General features: G+C 45.1%; 1 protein-coding gene across 4 annotated transcripts in view; it reads right to left on the reverse strand.

Annotated features, from left to right (window-relative positions):
- Positions 1-1,265: 1,265 nt before the first annotated feature.
- Positions 1,266-23,763, reverse strand: part of FGFR3 (fibroblast growth factor receptor 3) — a 57,770-nt gene continuing 35,272 nt past the window's right edge. Inside the window, exons 6-18 of one of the 4 annotated variants that reach the window (XM_061992098.1) lie at positions 20,942-21,065; positions 20,344-20,534; positions 16,545-16,695; positions 12,476-12,663; positions 11,442-11,587; positions 11,229-11,350; positions 9,849-9,959; positions 9,497-9,687; positions 8,049-8,171; positions 6,310-6,380; positions 4,734-4,871; positions 4,156-4,261; positions 1,266-4,068 (exon numbers count right to left, since the gene is read on the reverse strand). In XM_061992098.1, the coding sequence (XP_061848082.1) occupies positions 3,904-4,068; positions 4,156-4,261; positions 4,734-4,871; positions 6,310-6,380; positions 8,049-8,171; positions 9,497-9,687; positions 9,849-9,959; positions 11,229-11,350; positions 11,442-11,587; positions 12,476-12,663; positions 16,545-16,695; positions 20,344-20,534; positions 20,942-21,065 (1,827 nt within the window). In that variant the 3' untranslated portion in view covers positions 1,266-3,903. Of the gene's footprint in view, positions 4,069-4,155; positions 4,262-4,733; positions 4,872-6,309; positions 6,381-8,048; positions 8,172-9,496; positions 9,688-9,848; positions 9,960-11,228; positions 11,351-11,441; positions 11,591-12,475; positions 12,664-15,285; positions 15,431-16,544; positions 16,696-20,343; positions 20,535-20,941; positions 21,066-23,763 lie in introns of all 4 variants that reach the window. The other 3 variants (XM_061992097.1, XM_061992100.1, XM_061992099.1) reach the window with 3 other exon arrangements.

Genomic DNA, 23,763 nt, shown 5'->3' on the forward strand with positions numbered 1-23,763 from the left:
AATGGGCTCCTCTTGTGGGCTGGTAAGACCACATCCAGAGCAATGTGTCCAGTTCTGGCCTCCCTAGTTCAAGAGGGACAGAGAAGTGCTGAAGAGAGTCTGGTGCTGGGCCACCAAGATGATCAAGGGACTGGAGCATGCCTCTGACAAGGAAAGGCTGTGAGACCTGGGAGTTTAGCCTGAAGAAAATGGAATGGGGATGTTACCAACACTTAAAAATACCCAAAGGGCAGGGGTCAAGAGGATGGGGACAGTCTTTTTCTGCAGAGGCCAGTGATAGGACATGGAGTAACAAGCACAAGCTGGAACACAGCAAGTTCCACTGACAAAGAAGAAACTTCTTTGCTGTTGAGGTGAAGAAGCCCTGGCACAGGCTGCCCAGGGAGGATGTGGAATCTCCTTCTCTGGAGGTTTCCAAATCCTCCTGGACACGTTCCTGTGCGCCCTATGGAGGGGAACTTGCTTTAGCAGAGGGTTGAGCTGGACATCTCTAGAGGTCCCTTCCAACCCACCATTCTGATTCTGTGTGACCTTGCACCTCCACCAGCATCTGCAGCGTTGTAACACCACCATGCTCATGGCTAGAGACACCTTGGTCTGGATGAAATCTATAACAGAGGTTTAATAAACAATTTCTGCCTTTGTGCTCCTGCTACATTTAATCCCGTATGAGCGCAGAGGTTAAACCATCCCTATACCTGCATGCACACAATGGCTTGTGTATATATACCCACTAACAAAGAAATAACAGTGCTCTTAATCCAAAATTGTTATAAATTTATTAAGCACATTAAAACCTATGCTGGCCAGGATTTGAAAAGCAGCACTGTAAATAATCCCCCTTCCTGGCACTACAAATCCCAGAGACCAAAAGACTTACTTTTGCAAAGGACCCTCACAACCAGGAATAAACCCCCACATTGAACAACTTCTTTATTTATTAATTCTTTTTTTTTTTTGGTAGAAGTAAGTTTGCCATGTTAACAAAAGTAGAATAGTTTTATTTAGTGTTCATCTCACACCTTCGACAGCTGCTGCTGTCAGGCACAGAAATACAGTATTAAAATAAATGGAACCAGAGTTGCTCGTTGAAAAAAAATCACACTCTGCAAACCTGTGGATTGCAGCATCAACAGTATAAAATGTAACAAAATTGGAACTTTTATTTTTTTTTTTAAAGTTTTTAAAGATAATAGTCCAGGTTATAAAACTATATAAGCATTGAATAAGAAATGTTAAAGTCAACAAGTCTACAACAGATACATCTTGTAAAAACTCAATAAATTATATATATATTTATAATATCTAGTAACATTTGAAATCATGCACACTTTTGTACATTTTCTTTTTTCAGTACAGGAAAACTTGACACTTCCAGTACTTGGAATGTACACAATTAGCAGACATTTGTAAGAAAATACCAAAAAAATTCTTTTTTATTCCAACAAAACAGAACAAAAAAAATCTATAGAAATCTACCTTCTCAAACTTCCACTGAAGTAACCTCAAACTATAAATTATTTATTTTAGGATAAAGATTTTGTGGCTCTAAGAAGACAAAAAAAAAAAAGAGAAAAAAGTCTTAAAATGAGATGCTGTCATCCTGTTATTCTGAAACATGGATACGAAATATGCACCAGAGAAAAATGGAAAGAAATAATTCACGATGCAATTTGCTTTTCCTCTTTGTGGTAGTAGATAAATGTCTTCTGGATAAAAAAAAAAAACAACCCCAATCCTCAAAAATACTCACCCTAAAAAAAACCCCCTAGCTCAAATCTCCCCCCTTGTCAGCTTGATCTATGCTAAAATTCCCTAGTTTGCCCCTGTGCTTTTAAACAGCTCTCTTGACATCGAGGAACAAAAAACCAGCACAGTGTTTTCAGCACAGAAAATCAGGCATCACTGGTATTTTCCAGCGTGTTAAGACGGAAAAGAAATACACAGTCGCTGCACACCTCCTGCAAACAGTGTCATTCTTCTTGCTATTTTGCTCACATGGCATTTCTGAGGCCCAAAATACAACGCTACTGGCAAGGGGGGGAAAAAAAAATATTACCCCGCATGATCCAAAGTCAACATTTCTCTTCGCTGCATGCTTGTTATTAACTCGACCACAAAGAATACCTTCATTTGAAAATAGAAAAATAAACACCCACGCCCCCTTAATGCACAGTGGTTAAACTGATGGAAGAATTCTTGGCCCTGTTCTTCTGAAATATGTAAAAAATCATCTCTCTGCTGCTATTTGTTTGGTTTAACCACTGGTGATGTATTGAAAAATAAACTTACCTTTGCTCACTGCAATCCAGGATAAACTAATATTTGTGTTTTTTTAAAAAAAGGAATACATATATATATATTTATAACATTAAATGTAATTTGTTAAAAGGACTGTACATCTATACATTCTTTCAATATTTCCCATAAACACAAAAGAAAAACTTGATTAATATATTTTTTCTCCATTTTTAATAAGTTAAAAAAAAAAAAAAACCCCACCCTTAAGCTCGGTGAAATTTCAAAGTTTACATTAACACTATGCTATTTAAACCGAGGGACAGATATGTTAATGTCTATAAATAACTTTACAAATATACATGTTAAGATACAATTTTTAAAACAAAACTGTGAAGATATAAAACAAACAAACAAACAAACAAACACTCTTTTTTCTTTTGCCCAGATCAGTATATCCTAGATTGCAATGCTCGTATTTTGATACTCTCTCTCAGTACTGCTTTATGTTGCATTAGTATTATACATTCTTTTTTTTAATATATTTATTTATATATATACAGAATATATTTATAGATATATACACAGATTCTCTGGAATAAACCTTTTTGATATAAGTTAAAGGCTCTTGCCTACAGGTACCCGTAACTTTTTTCTCCGAGTCACTGCACGTTGATGGAGCCAAACTGCTGGCGTTGAGGGGTGGATGGAAGAGCTGCTCCTCCCCCACTCACCCCTGGCATGCAAAAAGATGCAACCCCCCCAAAAAGCAAGATTTTCTTTTCCCCAAACACGGCTGTTCCCAAAGGTCAGGATGTGGCTTGAGATGCCAGGTGGGCACCCAGGAGCCAGGTCCCCCGCTGCTGTCAGATGGGTGAGCTTGGCCAACGCACCATCATTTCAGATGACTTGACCATCTCCTTTTTTTTTTCCTTTCTCCATGATGATTTGCATGTTGCTTAAACGTTGTTTTCTTCTTTCAAAAAGGATTCCTTCTACGTAGCTGGGTAGGTACGATCATGAAGCTATAAAAACGACGACAACAAAAATATAGATATTTTTATAAATATATGAATCCCTGCAGGCAACGTGGCTTTTCAGCTCCACCAAAAAGGTTCATGTACAGATTGCATAAGCAAAGAACTTCTACATTCTTTACACTTTTTTTTTTGTTTGTTTGTGTTTTCTTTTTTCTTTAAAAAAAGGAAGATTCTTTTTCTTTTCTCCTCTTCTTCATATTGCAGGCACAGAACGGCTACTCTGGCACTCAAAACGCAAGTGTGGAGGCTGGGAGGGTCAGAGACACCCCCAGGTTCAACATTCTCCTTAGTTAAAAAAGAAAAAAAAAAGAAAAATAACAACAAAAAACATATATGATAGATCATCTTGGCAAGAGATTAGTTCCTTCAGGCCAAACAGTGCTTCTTGACTTTTTATACAGCAACCAGGAAAAAAAACAACCCCAAAACAACAACAAAAAATCTCTAAAAAAAAATTAATCTCTTATTTTGTTTTGTTTACCCTGAACAGCTCAACAACAACACAAATCTCCAGGCACCACCACACAGTTCCGCTGGAAGATCCTTCACTACAGTTTCGTCCTCGGCGCCCCGTGTTCGTGCCCCTGTGGGCACGCTGCCTGCCCGTCCGTCTGCAGGGGACGCCTCACGTCCGGATGACGCCGTTGCAGGGGGGATGCTTGGGCAGGCAGGGCTCGTCGGGCAGCAGGTCATGTGCAAAGACCGAGTCGTCCCCTGAGGAGCAGGTGCTGTGGGTGTCCTGGCCGGCCGGTGAGTACTGCTCGAAGGGCACTGACAGGTCCAGGTACTCCTGCCAGGGCGACAGAGCCATCAGTGCTGGGTGGCCCCAACCAGGGGACCAAGAGATCCCTCCCCACACCCACCCCACCACACTCACATCAGTGGACGTCACGGTGAGGACCCTGTCCAGGTCTTCCACCAGCTGTTTGAAGGTGGGTCGCTGCGAGGGGACAGCGTGCCAGCACTCCCGCATGATCATGTACCTGCAGGAGAGGGGAGAAGAGGCCATCACCCGTGGTCACCCAAGGGGAAGCGGTGCCCACCTGCCTGCCCTTCCACTCCCAAACTGCCTGAGAGAACAGCTACAGTCAATGCAACTTCAGCCACGGCGGCCTTGGCTGTGGATAGCTGTGGGGAGGAGGGTGATTTTGTGTGAGGGTTTTCTGGAGCCATGCTCCTTGTTGCTGATCATCTCTTGCATGTCTCTGTGCTCTCGAAGGAGGAGGGCCTGTCCTACAGATGGCACACCAACAATCCACCCCCAACCACCACCCACCAAACGAGGGGAGGCCCATCGCGTTGCTAAACTGAAAACAAGGTGGGGTGGGTGAGCCCACCTGGAAATGGCCATAAAATCTCATGGCCTCAACAGGCCAAACCCTGGCCTAGGTTGGTGTTTGGCCACAGAGGGAATGGGGAGCAGTGCAAGGAGCTCACCCCCAACCTCACACTCACAAATCATGGGTGCAGTTTGCGGGTTTGTCCATCCGATGGCCTTCCTTCAAGAGCTTGAAGAGTTCCTCCACGGGAATTCCTGGGTATGGAGACCCTCCCAAAGTGAAGATCTCCCAGAGTAGTACTCCAAAAGACCAGCTGGAAACCAAAGAAAGATCTTTAAAATTCAATGAGGTTTTTTTCCAAGCCCCCCACCATATCCCCTCCCCCCTGCCTGGCTTTATTTCTGTGCAGCCATGCATAGCTAACAAAGTCATCAATAGCATGACTAATTGCCTAGGCCATTTTTACTAGTTACTTGGAGATCTCTGCTGATCCAACTCAATAGCAAAGAAATCCCAGGCACCAAGTCTGAAATTGAAATGAGCATTTAATCAGATAGGTGACAGCCCATCTATTACCCCCAGCTCTTTGTTAGGTCTTCCACCAGCTCCACTGAATGGAACAAATCAAATTATTCATGCACAGCTTCACTGAATTGCAGGCTTGGAACCACAGGCCACTAATTGTGCAAGCTGATACCAAAACTTGCTTGTTACAACACTCATTTAACTGGCCAAGCTGGGAGAAAAATATCCCAACAAAAAATCAGTGGAGCACTAATGTTACACACTCCGGTCCCACAGCTGTGCTCTGGTTAAAAGTCCTCTTCTTCAGAAACATCTTTTGCCTTCTTGGCTTTCTTTTTTCAAAAACAGGGATTATCTGTCTCTGTATCGCTTTCATGCACGCTTGCTCTCCCTTTCTCTAGCTTTGATTTATCTGTCATGCCCGCTGCAGCATTACCTAAGCATGGAAACTATGATTTAAGATCAATAAAAGCCAAAGTATGTGAAAAATACAGCATCAGAAAAGATTAATTTGCCCAATTGCAAGCGGTGAGCATTGGGAAGCAGGCAGTCTGGCTGCTGAGCCACTGTAAAAATGTCATTATTAACCAAATATTGAACTAAAAACGCTGGTGTGCACGCTGATCCACTTCAGCCCTTGCAAAGCTTGGATGGGATATGGATGTACACGTAACCTGGGCTCTGCTGTTTGCACACCGTGTAGATGTACCAAAATGGACAGGACAGGATTAAGAAAAATAACAGCAGATAAATGAGGTGGTAAAATTAATTAGAGAATAGATTTGTTGAATATTCCACTAATGTCAGACAGAATATCTTACGCTCATCCCCTGTACTCAACTGAAGCATAACTGTCTGGGGGCAAAGTGCAGGAAGCTGAGGGCAGTTTCTTTTTGTGTGGATGTTTGGGGTTTTTTTGCATGAATATTTTTGACTGCAGGATGAATCACCTTATCTATAAACAGGACAAGAAATACCTGCCTGCCTTCCAATAGTTTTTCACCAGTTCACTAGAGATCCTTGGATGAAAGCAACCAGATAACGGTAAAATAAAACCACGTGTTGCAAAGCTGCAGCTTGGAACCAGTTCCTGTGCTTTTGCATCCCCAGGCAGCCCAGCAGTGAACCAGCCCTGCTCGTGCTCAGCACTATGTTTGTTTTTAAGATACCATAGATGTTGATTTTCCTGTCACTTCGTGTTTTTAGAAAAGCATGGGTATGCTTACACATCACTCTGGTGAGTATAGACCCGGTCAAACAAGGCTTCTGGAGCCATCCATTTCACAGGCAGCCGACCCTGTAATTAGGAAGACAATGGGAACATCCCATCAGCATATTCCCCCAGCCACAACGGCACCATCTGAATCTTCTTTTCTAATCCAGTTTGAAACATTTTCATTAACAACCACATCTGCCTTCCCGGTCACTGGGTAAAGCAGTAGTGGCCACATAGAAACAGATTAGAGTATTTGATCCCTGGATCTTTGCTGACAATCTCTGCAGTGAATGCTCTCTGTAGAGGACTGTATTTCACTGCCAAGGCAGGTTTAACGTATCGGAGCATCTAAATCTTTGCATGGGAACAGCACCCATTGCTCATAAATGCACTGAGCTCTGTCACAGAGCATGGGACAGCACTTCCCATCTCTTGGGTTGGAAGAAACAGTTTGACTCCACGTCCTAACCTGACTTAGGTTGAACTTGGAAGGGAAACTGCCAAGAGTGAAGGCAAGGGCCAGATCCTCTAAGAAACAAACCCTGATCCTGCTGGAGGCTAAAGGAGGAGGCTTGATCCCAGGTTTCCAGGGGAACGTCCTACATCAGGGTCATAAACATGGGCTGTCACATTCAAGAAATGTGAGAGCAGAAAGACTAATCATAACTCTTTTGGGCTTGTTTGTCCCCTGGAGGGAGTGAGAATGGACTGTTTAATGTTCAAGGCATAATTCAGCTATGGGAGGGCTTTGTCCTCTTCTGACTCGCTGCCTCACTGGGGGAGACAAACAGAGATGAGACGTAGGCAGGATGCATAAATAGGATTATGCTCTCAGCTGTCCAACACAGCTCAAATAGGGAACTTGATTTATGATTAAAATTATCAACATGTTTAATTAATTTATGATTTAAAAATCCCAGTAATTAAGAGAGATTTCTGCTATGATGGGAAGGATCAATGCGGGCACAGTAGGTTTGTAGGACTGCCTGGACATTGAGACCCCCTGCAGTTGTAAGATCCTTGGGTTCTGCAAAACTCTCAACCTCTTCCCCTGCCATCTCCACACCATGTTGTAGCTGGGGCTTTTGCTGCCAAGCAATGCGACGTGCTTTATTATCTGCAGCATGGCAGTGATGGGGAGGGATGTCTCATGGACTGCTCAAAGCTCAGTATTTGCTGCAGGGCTTTCAAGCACAACATAGATTCTCTCTATCCCTTCATTCCTAAATTAAACTCTACAGAAAATATAAACAGGTCCAGGACTCTTCCCTTGGCTGGGACCATCTTCTCATCCTTGGCAGTGGAGTCAAGGAACTCAATTGTTAAAAAGAGAAATGCACAAAAGCCAGGAAGCTGAAAGAACACAAAACATGACATTACTCTGTCAAGGGCTCTGCTGAGACCAGTTTAGCTCCTTGGGAACTTTATGAACAGCAGTGCAGCAGACTGGAATGAGCTTCACTCTCATCTGGTAAACCCCTTGGCTTCCCTTGGTCTAAAGCCTCCTGGCTAGAGTTGAGACCTCACAAGCAGCTGTGAGCAGTGGCAGTATCCATTAGGAAGAAAATGGATGGTGAGTGGACCCCTGGGACCAGCTTATCTACAGTCCCTCACTAGGTGATGCCACCTAGCTTCTTCCTCCTAAGCCCCTCTAGAAGTGGATATGTGGGATGAGGGCTGCTTGCTGCAGAGATGGCCGAATTCCTTGCCAGAAGGAGAACTGCACATGCTTGGCAGTTCTGTACTTACATTGGTGGTTTTCTTGTAATAGTCAATGTTGTGAACGTCTCTAGCGAGGCCAAAATCAGCTATTTTCATCACATTGTCTTCAGTGACTAACACATTCCTGGCTGCCAAGTCGCGATGAATGCACTGTGAAAGGTGAGCAAGTCAATAAATAAGGGCTTGTTAGCCGCTCGTGCCTGGAACCAACAGCACCATGTGGTTTATGAGCTGCTGTTTCATTGACTCCCAAGCTCATAAAGCTGTGGGCATGGCTTAACTCCTTGCTCTCTGTGTCACTGCCCCATCATGCATGCTCAGTGGGAGCCACCTCTTAGCAACACCTAATTGTCAGCCTCAGTGCTGACACAGCCACGTGTCATTTCTCTCCAAAAGGGATGTACAGAAGAGAAAGCCAAGCCTCCTCTTCTGTGGGTGCCTACTGGGACATGAAGCTATCTGTCTGCCCTGCTTCTTCCAGGAAGACGAGTGGAGGCTGGTGTTTGAAGGAAAGAAACTCCTCAAATGAAGACATCCCCAATACATCCAAAGAGAAAGAAGCTGAATTAGCCTGCACTGTGCAGAATGGGGGTTCAAAGCCACCATGAACCATCCACTCTGAAGTTAATGGGACAAACACTTCTGACATCTGAAGCTGAACTTGCTCATGTTGTACTGCTCCCATCCCACATAAAGAGGTCACGCTGGCTCGTGCACAGCTTCACAGACTCATAAAGCTTGATTTTCCACTTGCTGATGTTAGGGTAAATCAGGATTAATTCCAGGGTATAAGGTAAGCAAATGCAGCAGCTAGCTCAGTGTCAGCAAAGTGCTCCCCAGGGACTATCCTGGGCACAGTCGTGCACAATGACAAACCCAACGCCAGTTCCTTTCCCACCGAGCCTACATGTGCCGCTGACTGCCACAAACAGCTGTGCTACACCCAGGATCTCAGCTTCCTCGTGGGTGCTCTCCATCTTTACCAGTCTCAGGAGGGAGATGGAGGGGACAGGGGTGCATGCATCTCCTGACTGCTGTCTAATATAACATCTTCCACAGTGAAAGCTCACAATTCGGTGTGATGCCCACCCTGACCACTGCTTCCTGAACCTCACGACTGCACATCTGAAAGCCTCTAGAAGTGGTAGAGATTGAACTGGTGAGGAGCAGCACCAAGGTCTGGATTGCTTTTGCTTTCATATGCATTTTGGGGATGCTATCGGGCCTGCAGGTAACAGTGAGAGCTGTACAGCTGCATGGTTCATGGATGCAGCCAGCATACCGATGAAGCCTCCACCAAAAAAACCCAAGATACTTCAGATGAAAATACTTGATCTCCAAAGGAAGCGGTCTGTGGTGCTTTGCCTGTGGTTGTCCCCCTCCTCCACCACACCCCTCCCCCACACAGAGCATCGCATGCCTTTGGATGCACAGGTCTGACCAACACTTCTGCCAAATGAGGCTTCTCAACTCACTTTCTGAGATGCCAAGTACTCCATGCCCCGGGCCACCTGGTAGGCACAGGAAACCAGGTCTTTAAATGTCAACTGCTCCTCAGGCAGCTTGCAGGTGTCGAAGGAATAGTCCATGCCAGGTGGGCGACGTGCCCTGAGGTATTCCCGTAAGTTCCCTTTTGACGCGTATTCCACCAGCACATAGAGCGGTCCTACAAGCAAGAAAGAGCACATCAGCATCCAGCAGTGGAACAGCTGACCACCAAAATCTCACCTGGGACATTCTGGGCAGCCAGTGAGTAATTATACAGAAGGGAGAATCAAACCTGAGCCTCCCAAAGCCCTCTGAGCACCAGGCTGCTTTTCTACCTACCATCCTGTGTGCAGGCACCAAGGAGGTTAATAATGTTTTTATGCTTCCCAATCATTTTCATCATTTCCATCTCAGAGACCAGGTCAGAAAGGTCCTTGTCTGTGGCATCATCTGGAGAAAGTAAGAGGGGAAAGCAAAAAAGGTTAGGAAGACAATAAAGTGTTTTGGGAAGTAGTTTATCCAATTGCTGTGTAGTCATACCAGGCTTAGATAGGGAAACAGTACTAAAAATATGGCAGTGTTTGTTTTTATTCTACTTTGGGAAGAAGAATAGAAATAAACCAAAAAATACTGTCTCAAAAAAAGAAAAAGAGACTATTTGTTTAAGGAGGAAAAAACAAACAGAGAGGGGAAAATGGTCATATGAAGATCAAGAAAATAACTCCTCTTTTGTTTCATCCTGATAAGTATTCAAGAAAAAAAAGTCAATTTTGGTACCTGGCATGACTTTCCATTTCTGATTATTTCCTTCCCTCATCTCTGGCTCAAAGAGTTAAGGATAGGGGAAAGTCAGAGCTATGAGAGGGAGTAGAGGAACATATTTTTTGCATGGAAAGTTGTAATTTTTCTACAAAAGTAGGGAAACTCCCCCTCCTTTTTCTGCAGAAGTAGAAAAATGGGAGAACACCCCTCCAAAGGAATACTTTAGTTTTGAAAGATGGAAATGTTCCTGCTTCCAACACCAACTTCAGAATGGACTAATGGAAATGTAAATGAAACAAATCATTTTTGTTTGGAATATTATTTTCTTTTAAAGATGTCATTTTGTGAAACCTTGCCCTGGGATGCTCACTGCTGAAGCATCTGCCCTGCTTGCTCCAGCTGAACTCGTCAGGGCGATTTTGACTGTGTTGTCTGTGGCTACTGTGTGTAGAGGAAGGATGGGAAAAGAGAGACTCATCTGGAGATGCCCAGTGACTCCCCCATTTTTGACCTCTCTTTAACCTCTCAGGTGTTTGGGATCAAGTCATTTCAATGAAGAAATTCCTCAAGGAGTTTGCCAATTGAATTTGCAAACTCCTCCTGAGCCTGGTGCAGAAGCTTTTGCTAGAACAGGTAGTACTGGTTGCAGGAAGGGTAAGGAGTAGGCTGATTGACAGAGCTGTCTAGAAGTGATGGGGGTTCCCCTCCTTCTCAGGGATGCTATTACCCCTCAGTACACAACTGGATTAATTCCCATTCCCTCTTCCTTATGGGATTTGCACTTTTACTTGCTCTCCAAGGACACAGCCCTCACCCCCAGGCCATGTGGGTGAAGGGGAAGAAAAGCAGTTCTTGCTTTCTTCTATTGTATTCATTTGCATAAAATACTTGAAAGAGAGGCAAAGAGAGGAAATCCCAGCATAAAATGCTGTTCTGCCCTCTGTGGGCTCTCCATACCTTTTAACATCTTGACAGCAACTGTGATGGCCTTGTTTGGCTTGTCCTTATCAATCCCAATTGCTTCTGCCATCACTACTTGGCCAAAACACCCCTCGCCGAGCGGCTTCCCCAGGGTGAGGCTGGAGGAAAGAACAAGCAGACATGTTAGTGGGTACTGGGCTGGTGACACTGCAGCAGGCACAGGGACCCCGACCCATGGGTTTGACTGACCGAGAGCGTGCCAATTCCCACTTGGGATCTGAAGGCAGTTCCAGCTCGGAGACGTTGGCCAGCATCGGCCCGTCACTGGAGGAGAGCCGTGTGATCCGAACCAGGGGCGTGTTGGAATTCATGGAAGAGTTGGACTCCAACGACACCTGCTTGGGTAGAGCAAATGAAGTGTTATTGCCAACCGTATTCCCAGGGTGGACAGTGCCTGAGGTGGATCACTGAGGGAGTCTGAACTGTCTTTGCCCACTGATACCTCTGTGGTATTTTCTAAATGGGAAATCCCTCCCGCCCTCTGTCTCTCCCCTGATCCTTGCAGAAACGCACTGATCTAGGTGTCTGTGGTCAGCTTTTTAGCTGGTGGAAAGGAGGGATGGGTCAGTCAATGCCCTGCAGAAGGCAAGAAGTATATCTGTTCATTTGCTCTGTGTTCATGTCCATAGCACATCCAAGCTGTGGAGTGACTTCTCCTGTTCTGGCACTGAATGTCCACCATGAGCTTGTGGCCAAAGCCATGACATCCATATCCATTACTATGTGGTTTTTACACAGTGCCATTTGCTCCTGCCTCAGTGCAATTACACATGGCAGAGCATCTCAAACTGCACGGAGAAAGAAGACCTCCTTCCACCTCCCTGAGAATCAGTTCAGGTTCACCAGTGACCTCTAAACAAGCACAATTAAACGTGCTCTTGCTCCTCTAATCCCCACTTTACCGAGGAGCCTGGACTAAACTCTTCCCCTTGCAAGATGTGCTTTCTGTGGTATCCGTGGCTGCACCGCCAGCCCCCCTTTGACAGGGATGACAGAAAAGTGGTTGCTTGAGAGCTGCTCATGAACCAGAGTCAGCTCCCACCAGCTACTGCTCCACTGGAATAGAAACAGCAATACAACAGGGTTGAACTCCCAGACTGCAGCCAAGTTATGTCCCTCTTGGGCAATGTTTTTATGGTAGAGCTTCTCACCTAGAGAAAAAAATTAAGAAAACGGAGATGACCATAGGGGGCAATAGGAATCTTGTATCTACTTTCTGTTACCTGTCTCTTGAGTGGAAATTTGGAGACCTTCTGCACAGTGGGGGTGTTCATGGCTTTTTTCTTTGGCATTTTCATCCTGCAGATAATCACAGCGACCAGCACCAGGATAAAGAAAAGAAAGCTACCGCCATAACTGAGAATGCCAGTGTACACTGAGCCTGAGCCATCCATTTCCATGAGCTCCTCCGCTGCGGGGTGACAAGAGATGGCAGTCAGGATGGGGCTGGCGGCTGCCCTCACAACACACACGTGCACACAAGGAGCTGAGGGAGAACTTGCTTGTCTACACCCATTTTCTGAGGGACTTCAGTGAGGGGACTCTCCTAGGCCAGTGGTTTTCTGCTTGTGGCTGTAGCTAAAACGTTGCTTTGGTTTATCTTTTTTTTTTGGGGGGGAGGGGAATTTTACAGCCCTTTGATGTGACCCTGGGGCTTCTAAGAGCCTACAGCCCACAGGTTGAAAACCACTGCTCTAGGCTGAAGGCATCTTCATGAGTCAGTGCTGTTCCTCTGACCCAGATCCTCATCCCCACCACGTAGCTGGATGCCTCAGATGCACAAAGGGTGCAGAACTGGACTTGGCTGCACTTTGTTGATTTGGCTCCTCCAACAAAGACCTCCACTAGCCCAGTGCCTGCCCTGAGGGACCAAGGGGCTCAAAGGGCACCCAGGGGTAAGGCATCACTCAGGGAAAAGCCTCATGAGAGTGATCTGCATGATTATTTCACGAGAACTTAGTTGTGCTGGGAAGAGGGTGGAAGGTCTGGCACAGAAAGGTGGCTGAGGCGGGAGGGTGATGGCAAGCGCCCATCAGCAGTGGCTGCTTTCTAGCAAGACTTTTTGGGGCCAACAAAGCTCAGCTGTGTTTCTCCTCTTGCTGTTTTCAGGACAGGCACGTAGACCAGAGGAAGGAGCCATGGTGGGATTGGCCTTCTGTCTCCAAAAGGCATGCTGGCATCAGAGGAACAGTCAGCGACGGGAAACTTTATAAAGAAGTCATGCAGTGTGGTTGGCTCGCTAAGGGCTCGTGGACATACATCATGGCTGTCCCAAAACAGCATCTCCCCAAAGCAGCAGGAGCTTTCTCCTGGCAGCAGCAGGCTCCCTGTCAGCTCTTTGGTCCTACAGTCATGCGGGGAAAGGGCTGTGGGTTAATGCTGGGGTCTGTGCTGGCCTATGTGCCTCCTGTGCAGGACCTGATCCTGCCACGCGGCTACCTCCTCCTGCAAGGAAGAGCTCCCAGATTCCCTGGGATCAAGCACTTTGGTCAGTGGCACAGCTCTGCTGCCCTGGCTCACACCATTTCACCCTCTGCTCTGCATCTCTCCTCCTGAAGTGTGGACAAGCAGAGGTTCCCCAGATAGGCCATTTCTGTGGGGAGCACTTCAGGGCCTGCTGCTGCTGCTGCTGCTGCTGTCCTTCCCTGCAGATGACTTCAATATAAAGTTCCACTTCAGGCTTTTTGGGTGGGCTTTAGCCTGCTTATTCTTTGCTTAAATAAGGGGTGTGAGTTCATACTTCATAACAGCAGCCTAATGGACAGTTGAGACCGTATCAGGAGATTCTCAAAGTAACAGACGTTAGTCTTCAAACTAAGGGAAACGATTTCTCATCCAGTGGATGGCAGAAGCAGAAAAAGGATCAGATCAGCTATTACAGAGCTGGCAAATAAAAAAAGGAAAGACCAGCAGATCCCACTAGCAGCATGGTTGAGCCTGGAGGAGACCTTGAGCCCCAGGAAAAGCAACTACATCCAAATCACCCACACAGATAAAGTCAAGATTAGAAATGCCAAAGTTGCTGGTTCCTGAACACATCCTGAGATGGATGTGTTGGGAGATGGACCCAAACACGGTCTGACTGGGCAAACCAAAGCAGAGTGCATAGGATTTTGGGTGCCCTTTCAGTAAGGGTCTGCTGAATGTACCTCAGGTTTGTTCCTGTGCTCTCTGCAAGGCACAGCACCCATGAGATTCAATATGAATACTGCTAGTGCTTTCCTGGACCATGCTCAAGCCTGCCTCATAGCCAGAGGCAGATTCTGCAGGTGAAGGGAAAGCACAGCCTCATTCCCCTCTTTTGGAGTACAGATTCCTCTGTTGCATATTTTGTGCTGGCCTCATTTTCACTGAGAGCTTCTCACATGAAAGGACCACAGAATTAAGGTCACTCTGGCCTTCAAGACCACTGCAGCTTTCACCAATCCCAGCTGAATTAGGCAGTGTGCAATGCCTCTGAGAGCCAGGACTCCCGGGCTCTGCCTACAAATGACTCTCCTCAACCTTCTGTTTGAGATCACTATTTTGGACTGCTCATCTGCAAAATGGAAATAATGTTACAGGCAGGGAAGGCTGTACTCACACCAACCACTTATGCATCCAGTTCTAGGTTAAGATATGAGTTTAGATGAAAAGGTTCTTCCGTAAGATGATCCATAGTCCACGTGAAATTTGTGTGCTCTGGATCACATGATGGAGAGGCTTCCTTCTCCCACTGACAGTGTACGAAGACAAAGCTTCTAATTCTGTCACTTATCAGTCTCCTAACAAAGAGGCTGCTATCTAGACGAATAAAAGGTAACTGGGCATTTTATAATATGGCTGCAGTAATAATTTACATCTTGAGAGGCAATGCAGAAAGTGCCAGCTGTGAATAAACAACAGGGGTCTGCAACACATCCCAGAGGAGTGCCCTCCCTGGATAATGCTCCTTCTTCCAAGCAAGGGGTGGTCTGCAGGAACTTGGCATTTCTAAAGCAAAACATCAAGGCACCCTGAAGAAGGAAAGAGAGGCCAGCACAGAAGGAAATACCTGGTAGCACCGTCAGCCAAGCAGAGTGATGTGAGAACCCAATAGAATTCCCTGCGAGACAAGTATATTCCCCAGCATCCTCAAAAGTAACATTTCGCAAGTACAGAATCTCTAGCTCCTTATCCGTTGTGTTAACACCTGCCGTCTACGGGGGAAAAAAAACACACACAGAGAGAAAGAGGGAAAACAGAGAATAAGCCACATTCCCAGCAAGTGTGAGGACACCACAGGCAAATTTCAAAAGCAGATTAAGGTGGGTGGGGTTTTTTTGTTTATTATTTCCAATGGCCCATCTTGCACATTTATTCATTCATTGCCCTCTGCGACCTGTAGTCGAAAGCAAAAAAAAAAAAGTTCCCTTCACCAGGTTCTTACTCTGTCCCACTAAAGAAGCATGCAAGCAAAAGCATCCAAATGAAAAATTGCCCCCACAATATGACTGACTTTGGGTTAGTAGGGTGAGTACAGGAGTAGGGAAAGAAGGTAAAAGAGATGAAAGACAGAAAGAAAGACAAAGGTGGGGAGATGTAGTGGGGAAAGACTCAAGTGCTGATCAGAGGAACATAAAAACGTTTTGATTCATTAATTCACCAAAAAATATAGAATTGTAGAATGGTTTGTTTCTTCAGAGTGGGCATCTCAAAGCCATGTATTCATTGCACAGCCCTCGATGATGTAATATAGCTCCAGCCCATCACAAGAAGGTACCTATAAGGAACTTTCCTGCAGTGGCACTGAGCAACAGAGCAGCCAAACCCTCCAGGCTGGAGTCAAACTCCAGAGCCCACAAGACTGCTGCTGCTCTTTATTTAACATCTTTGCTTGCGTGAGCCAATGTTGATGTTTGTTTCTCCATTACTTCTCCAAGGGACAGAAATCTATGAACTGATTACATCAGTTTTATGGGTAAGAATCTGGAGACAGCTTGGTTTGCCAGAGCTTTGAACGTCACAGGTCATTAACATGCAGTTCTGTTATCAGCACTCAATTGTAAGGAAGGGAGAGGAATAAAAGCGTGAAGAGTTGATAGCAAAATGTGACAGTCATTTTATTGTGGGAATTTTTCCATGGCAATTGCTGTATAGGCGTTACGTTCTTGTGAAAAAAAAAAAGCCAGCAAGAAAATAAGATAAAGCCATTCAGCATCAGTTGACAGGGTATAATACAAAATGAATAGCAATTTTAATCACTAGCTTCTTAAAAATGTTACAGCTCATTCTTGCAGTCGCCAGGGCCTTGGGACAGAGTCTGTGGTTTACCTGGTTTTGGTTTGCGAATGTGGAGCCAAAATGGCTTTTCGGCTATGCCTACGAAATTGTTGGCTCTACACAGATATTCTCCTTCATCTTGTTCTGTCACATTGAACAGATTTAGGTTAGCATCGGCTTCAGCGTTTTTACTGATCCAAGACTGCAGGAATAGACAGAAACCTGGACTTCAGTAAACCAAACAATACCTCCATCGTACCTACATTAGCTAGGACTGACTGTTCATGGCTATTTTCTTTTTGGCTGAGGTAACATCCCCGGCTCACTCTGCAGTGAGAGACCTAACCCAGGACCTGGTCAGAGAAGAGACGTTGCATTTGGCCCTCTAAACCACGTGCAAGTGAACTCCCCTCTGCCAGTGTCACACGTGCGATTTCTTTTCAAACAGACCGATTTCCCACTTCTCCATCTGACAGCAGTCAAAGCCCCCATGGTTTCTTAGTAACTCTGCAGACAGGAGCACCACAGAAAGGGCTTAAGCAGAGATTTGTGTTTGCAACCCGGCTCAGCAAATACTGTTTCAATTATCAGATTCCAAAATAGAATTTGGAAACAAAATATAAGCAGTGGCGGTCTGAAACTCACTGCTGACTTTGCCTTTCAGAAATTAGCTGTAATTTTTTCCACTGCTCATAGGAGCCTCTTCTTTACTAAATAAAGTGGTGCATATAAATCAAACAAACTTCAGACTCTTAAGCAAGGGTTTTATTTCTCTTCTTCCACGCTGCCACAACAGCACATCAGGTTGTTCCCTAAGCAGTTGTTTTTATTTTGATTGAAAATGCACAACTGTTTTAGATGGCCTCAGAAACTGCCTAGGGAAAGTCTAGAAAAAAAAATCAGCTTCAGTTCTGGAAATTAAAATAAAACAATTGGTCTTCTCCTTTTTGGTCTTACACTCTCCAGCCCAGTCTTGGTGCCTCCAATTTCATGCCTGGTCCAGCCAATATGACTCATGGCCCATTAAAATCAGCAGGGCTGCCGGACCTGATAGGTTATTAGGGACTGAACCCAGAGGGGACATCAGAGAGGAGCCCAAATGTCCATGTCTGATAACAACTCCACTGGTTCTGACCTGACCTCATCTCTAAATGCTTATGTGCTGGCAAGTTTGTCTGTCCTGACTGGTGGGGAAATGTGCCTGCCTGCTGTTGCTGCCTTGTTTATAATTAAACCGAGCACGTTTCAATGCTGAACTTACAATTTAGCTTTTGACAAAGCTTGGGCACAGTGTTGCCAGCCCCCTCTCTGTAACTGGAATGCATTTAGTGCTCTTTTGCAACGAAAAAGGGGTTTCCTTTGATCACAAATTAGCCCAGGCTTTCAGGAACTGATGCAGGTGATGGCTTGGTTTTGTCAGGCTGTTTAAAAAAACGGTGGAAAGTACAGCATTCAATTTATCCATCTGGACTGGGGTGGGTTTTGCTCCCCCCCTGTTTAGATGTGAGGGGCTGCTTTCATGTGCTGGCACTTCTCCCTTCTCCCTCGCTCTGATAGAGACTGGGATGCTCCCCATACAGGGCTAACCCAGAGCAGATACTACGGTCTGCAGGATCTTCTGAAAGCAGGAGTGAAGGGCAGGCTGATAAAAAAGCCTTATCTCAACCCAGACACCAGAGCCCTGGGCAGGAGAGAGCCTTTTCTAAAGCATATAGGGGAAGGGAAGGGCTGTTAGCAGACCCCTGCTCCAGCAGCACGGCCGGCACACTGGGTCAATGCAACAGCCCCGCGTGGCACAAGGGTAATGAGTCCATCAAGTCAACAGACTGGCCTCAAAGATGACAGCGAGATCGTATTATCAGATCTTTAGTTTTAAAAAACAACACAAAAAAATCCCTGCAAAGCTGGGCCTGACACAGCTCCACAGAGGCCCAGTACTGGCGCACAAAAGATGCATCCCAAAATGGAAATGCTCTGTGCCCCAGCACTGATGCCGGCATTAATACAATTCAAAGCATTCCTGATTAACCAGAAGTAGTAAATAGACGTGTGCTGGTCCTATTCAGCAAAAAAATCAAACCAAACAAAACTTGTGCTTTCAAACGCCTCCCTGTGCTCCCCTTCGAGGAATGCAGAGCCTTTGCCGGCCACAGAAGAGAAGGTATTTGGCAATTCTAATTACCTAGCCACCCCGGTGCCGCTCCAACTTCATTTTAAAACACTATTTATACGGACTATTTATATGTTCTTTGCCACAGCAAAATGGGAGCTTGTGCTTGTGACACAAGGCACTGTTCGCAGCGGCTCTGCAAACTTCCAAAAGGTAGCACTTTATCCCACGGGGACCACACACGGAGCTCGGAGACTATAGTAGATGGCATGTGACACAGCCAGCTATTCAGAGCTTGGTGCTGGGCTGTGAAACCAGGGGGAAATTCAAATATGCATAATTCAGACACATTTGGAGAGACAGCGAGGAAAAATCAAAAGTTTTATCAACTCGCACGAAGCGTGTGTTGCCAACCCTGAAGAACTGTCTCCAACCATTTCTTCCAACCAATCTGTTACTTCAATCTGTGTAATTATTTCCAGGGTCTCTGGCTTTTATTATCATGTATCTGGCTGAGCTACAGTTTTGTAGATGACTGTCTGATAACTGGGGTTTTGTTTTAGAACTTCATACAAAGAGAAGTAGGGCGTGTGTGTAGCAGGACGTGGACGTGGAATGGCCCTGCACGGGACAACCCCAGCTTCAAACTGCAGGGGCAAAACCTGCTTTTGGCTGTAACTGCAGAGCCACAGAAACTCTTATTTGGCCCTATACATTTTCATAAACACCAACATGGGATGCCTTCAATTATTATAACAAAAAAACCCACCCTGGATTTTAGAAGTCCAATGTTGCCTTTCAATCTCTATTCTCTACATTTTATATTTACTCAAGTTGAGGGGAAACCAGACTTGCTGGCTTTGTTCTGTCTGTAATCTGGAAGTTCCCTGTCAAGAAAGCACTTTAGCAAAGTCAAGTCTTGCTAAGTGAGTTTTTGGTCAATAAAAGTCTTCCCTCAACACAGATAATAGCAATATTCACAAATGTTCCTGGCTGGAACAAGACTGTCTTGGCTCTCAGGTGCTGGTAGTTCAGCATTACTTAGTACATGCACAGTGCAGTGTGTTTACTTGGAAAAAGGAAAGAATGTGTTTTAGTTGGGAGCCTTTTATTTTAATAAGCCACAAAAATACCTCAATTGAAGCTGTAAAAAAAAGGTTATTTTTACAATTTTAGGTCAAATGCAATCTGACAGCTTCTCTTTTCTTACACTGCATTTCTCACAGTTGCCTCAGCTCTTACAACTACTTTGCTTATCTGTGCCACCACAGTAGTTGTGTTATCTCTGGCAAACAGGAGAGTCTGGAAGTTAGCTGTAGGACACTTTTTCTGTGCCCCCTCCAAAAAGTAGAGTTCCACTGCAGGGTCTTAGAGGAAAGAACAATCCCAACAACTGTCCTAAGTCTTATTCTTGTTACTTTTTTCTTACAGACACAAACACAATGACAGATAATGAGACCTTGAGCTCCCAAAAATCTCATTTAAATAATGATTCCCCTTCTAGGAGCTGTGGCATCGAACACATTCTGTTGGGAGTGGTTGGCTCCCATTGCACTGCTAGTCTAGGTGCATGGCCTCCATTGACAGTGAGCACCTTTATTCAATGCTGATCTCCCCTGCCATAAGTACAGCAGTGGGCTTCTTTGAGGAGCATCCCCCCAATGTAGCTGCTGTCCCTCTAACAGCGAGACCAAGGCAGAGGAACCACTACTCCAAAGGCGAGAAGGAGCACAGACCAACCTTCAGCACAGTGACATAGGGTGTCCCATCGGGTCCATATTTGCTGCCGTTCACTTCCACATGTTTCAGCCACTGGATGTGAGGTTGGGCATCGCTGTAAACCTTGCAGTGAAACTCCACATTGCTCCCTACCACCACAGTCTGGTTGGCAGGGAGCCCTGCCTGCAGAATTGGTCGGTGGGGTGACCTTTCTGAAAAGTAGAAAAGAGAGGGAAATCCTAATGTGCTTGTTCTTCTTCTAGCGAGGATTCTCCTCTGAACTCTTCATCTCCTAGCTTTTCAGCAGAAAAGAGTGCAGACTGGGATTATCTCCCTAGGTGTCCTTGCCAAGACTCTACCCAGGGAAGAACCATCCGGGAGTGAAGGAGGCATCTCAGCCCTGCCACTCCTCCTCTGGCCCCTCTGTAGACCAGCTAAGTAGTTCATTGATCACAGATCTGAGGCTGAACCATCAGCCAAGATGAAGTTAGTTGTTGGTTTTAGAAGACACGATCTAGCATTTTGGGAAAGGAACCAAGCTCCTGCTTCCCACATCCCACCACACGTCTGTTCAACACCACCACAGATCGTCTGTTGAGGGAAAACAGTGAAATCTCACCTAATACATCAAGCTGGTAGGTGTGCCTAATGTTGCCGTATTTGTTTTCCACAACACAGGTGTAATTTCCTCGATCTGATGGCACCACACTCTCCATCACCAAGCTCCACTGCTGGTGTCGCAACTAGAAGAAATCAAACCATCAAGCTCACGGTCAAGTGCCATTATCACCAATCCATTCATATCAGTGAACAATCGGCGAGGTTCTACACACTTGGCCAACATGAATGGGCCCCAGAGCAGGCCCAAACATTGCAAGGACTCATTTCAAGGGTCATTAAAGGTTTAATGTGAACAGGAATTAAGACCAATGGAGGAACAGTGCAACACAAGGTAAGATGCTGAGATTGCAATGGGGACTTGCAGATGCTTCCACAACAATACCAATAACGAAACCAGCTGACAGCATCTCATTAGAATAACAACTTCAGAAGGCATCAGCTAAAATAACTCCCATCGGTTGGTCCCCTCTGCCAGACCACTCTGGCCCAGAGACTTTGTCAGCTCAAAACACTGTACTCCCATCTGCAGATCTTTACCAATTGCTACATGTAACCCATGACAATGAACAATACAAATCACGCTGCTTACCCCACCTGTAACATATTTTTTAAATGTATGCCAAGGAGGTAACTGTTCTGTCTGTGTCTACAACTTAGTTCCCTAAATTCCTTTTAAAAAAACAAGGGAAAACATGCCCAGACTCAAGTCTGGTCTTTAAGATGCTTGTTTAGTCCTTCTCTCTTTGCACCAAGTTGGTCTTCTTGTTATGGCTCTTATGCAGAGTTGTTTGTTGTTCAGTAGCAGAAGGGAATGCACAACCCATGTCTCCAGCCTGACCTGCTGCTCTGTGATCCCAGCTAGAACATTTGTTTCTAATGATTATAAAGGAAATAATGGATATGGAAAGCAAATCTTGAATTAATACAGAAAAGCAATCAATAGTAACAAAGGTGACTTCAGGATAGTGTATGAAAGCTCTCCAAATCTCAGGATTTTAACTTGATGGCTTCTGTCATCCAGAGCAGAAACATTTTGAAGGTGACTCCAAGGACACAGAAGTAGGAGATTACAATAATGCTGTGCTACAGAATGTCAAGGGCTGATGGAAAAAACAAGGGCATAATTGCTCCTGGAGGTTTCTTGCTGCAACAGGTGAACTCCAATATGAAGTCATTTAACCTCTTTTGCTACACATAAATTGCATCCACATGCTTTCCTTTAAAGGGCCAAGTTGCAATTAAAGCCAGAACTATGGGAATGTTTAAAAGCCATAGAACTAGACAGCTTAGTTGCAAGATAAGCAAGCAGAAGTCATTTCAACAAAGCTTTGTGCATCTCTGCATCCTCAGGAACAGCCCTGCTGAGCACCCCACTTTTCAGAGACCGCTGAATGTAGCATTTCCTTTCATTTCAGGTTATAGGTCATAGGGAGGCTGTGCCTAACAGTCTGTAGAGAAATTGTGATTGCTGCACATGTCTAGTCAGGTCTGACTGCACTCTCTGCCCTGTCAGGACAGTACATAAACAGAACCAACATTACACCTTTTGTAAAGCAACATCCTGCTCGGTGCCCTTCTGTAACAGCGTGGAAACTCCTGAGCTCTGAGAACAGAAAGCCTGGGCCCTGAGCTCACAGCCGAACATACCAGACCATCAAGGAAGCTTCAATACAAATTTGTTGTTGCTCAGTGTCTCATTTCCACGCTGGCTTGTCTTATAGTTGTGTCCAAAGACTTGTTTTAATCAAATTTCCAGCATTGCAAAGCATTTGTGTCCGGAACCCCTAGGAGCTACTCCAAGGAAATGCAGCTCCAGATAAATGAGTGACTCCCTAGTCTGACATGTGTTATAAAATCACATCCAAATTAGGTGTTCTACTTAGGATGCACCTTCAAAGACACTTTTACGACACTTTCAAAGAATCTCTCTTCATCAGGTTAGTGATGGGGACTTTGGACTCTGAAGAGAGAGGAGAATCTGGAGGGCACAGGTTCACAGGGCAAAACTGGTTTGTAAACCCTTCCTGAAGCAATGGGGCATCGTTTTTTAGGTTGAGCCTGGCACTTAAAGGATAATAAAGAGGGGCATTTTATTGAGTCACCACACTCGTTTGTAAAACACTAGAAACATGAAGTGCCTTAGTGCAGGCATTAATCAAGTGGGTGAGATACTGGAAATCCCTCTGGTTTATTTGGTGTTGTCATTCTTGGCTCCTTGTGAAAACACGGTTTGCAGACACACTTGGAAACTCAGTCCATGTTTGCCAGACTGGTATGCAAGTCAGTGCAATGGTCTGGGGAAGGGATAATCCTCTGTCTCCCCTCCCCCTCAGTCTTCCCTTCTAGGGTCATTTAACACACAGGCTTACAATATTAGAGATTCCAACATGGATTTAACCATTAATGCTCTTTGGGAAATTTCATATGATAAGTCATATGAACTTCTTTTCTTTACCAGTTAAGGATGAATTGTAACAAAACTAGGTTAGCTTGCAATTCATGTTTTCAACAGTCACCATTCTCCCTTGCAGGCTTTACATCAGGCTTCAGACAGGATCTAAACGCCACTTGCAAGAGGCAGAAGTGGAAGAGTGGTCAGCTTTCATCTGCTGACCGCAGACCTTTCACAATCAACATTTAAACTCTTCCACACACTGAAAACAAACGAGAACATTCCCAGCTCATGGATTTCTGGGTTAAGACTAGATCTTGAGATGGAAGTATAAGCCAAGCAAACTCTGCCAGATCTGGATCTTGCCCATTCTTTTCAAGCTGCCTAATCCTGTTATGAAGTTAAGTTGTAATAGGGAATTTAAATCT

Source organism: Colius striatus, chromosome 3 (assembly GCF_028858725.1).
Source record: "Colius striatus isolate bColStr4 chromosome 3, bColStr4.1.hap1, whole genome shotgun sequence".
Lineage (NCBI taxonomy): Eukaryota > Metazoa > Chordata > Aves > Coliiformes > Coliidae > Colius > Colius striatus.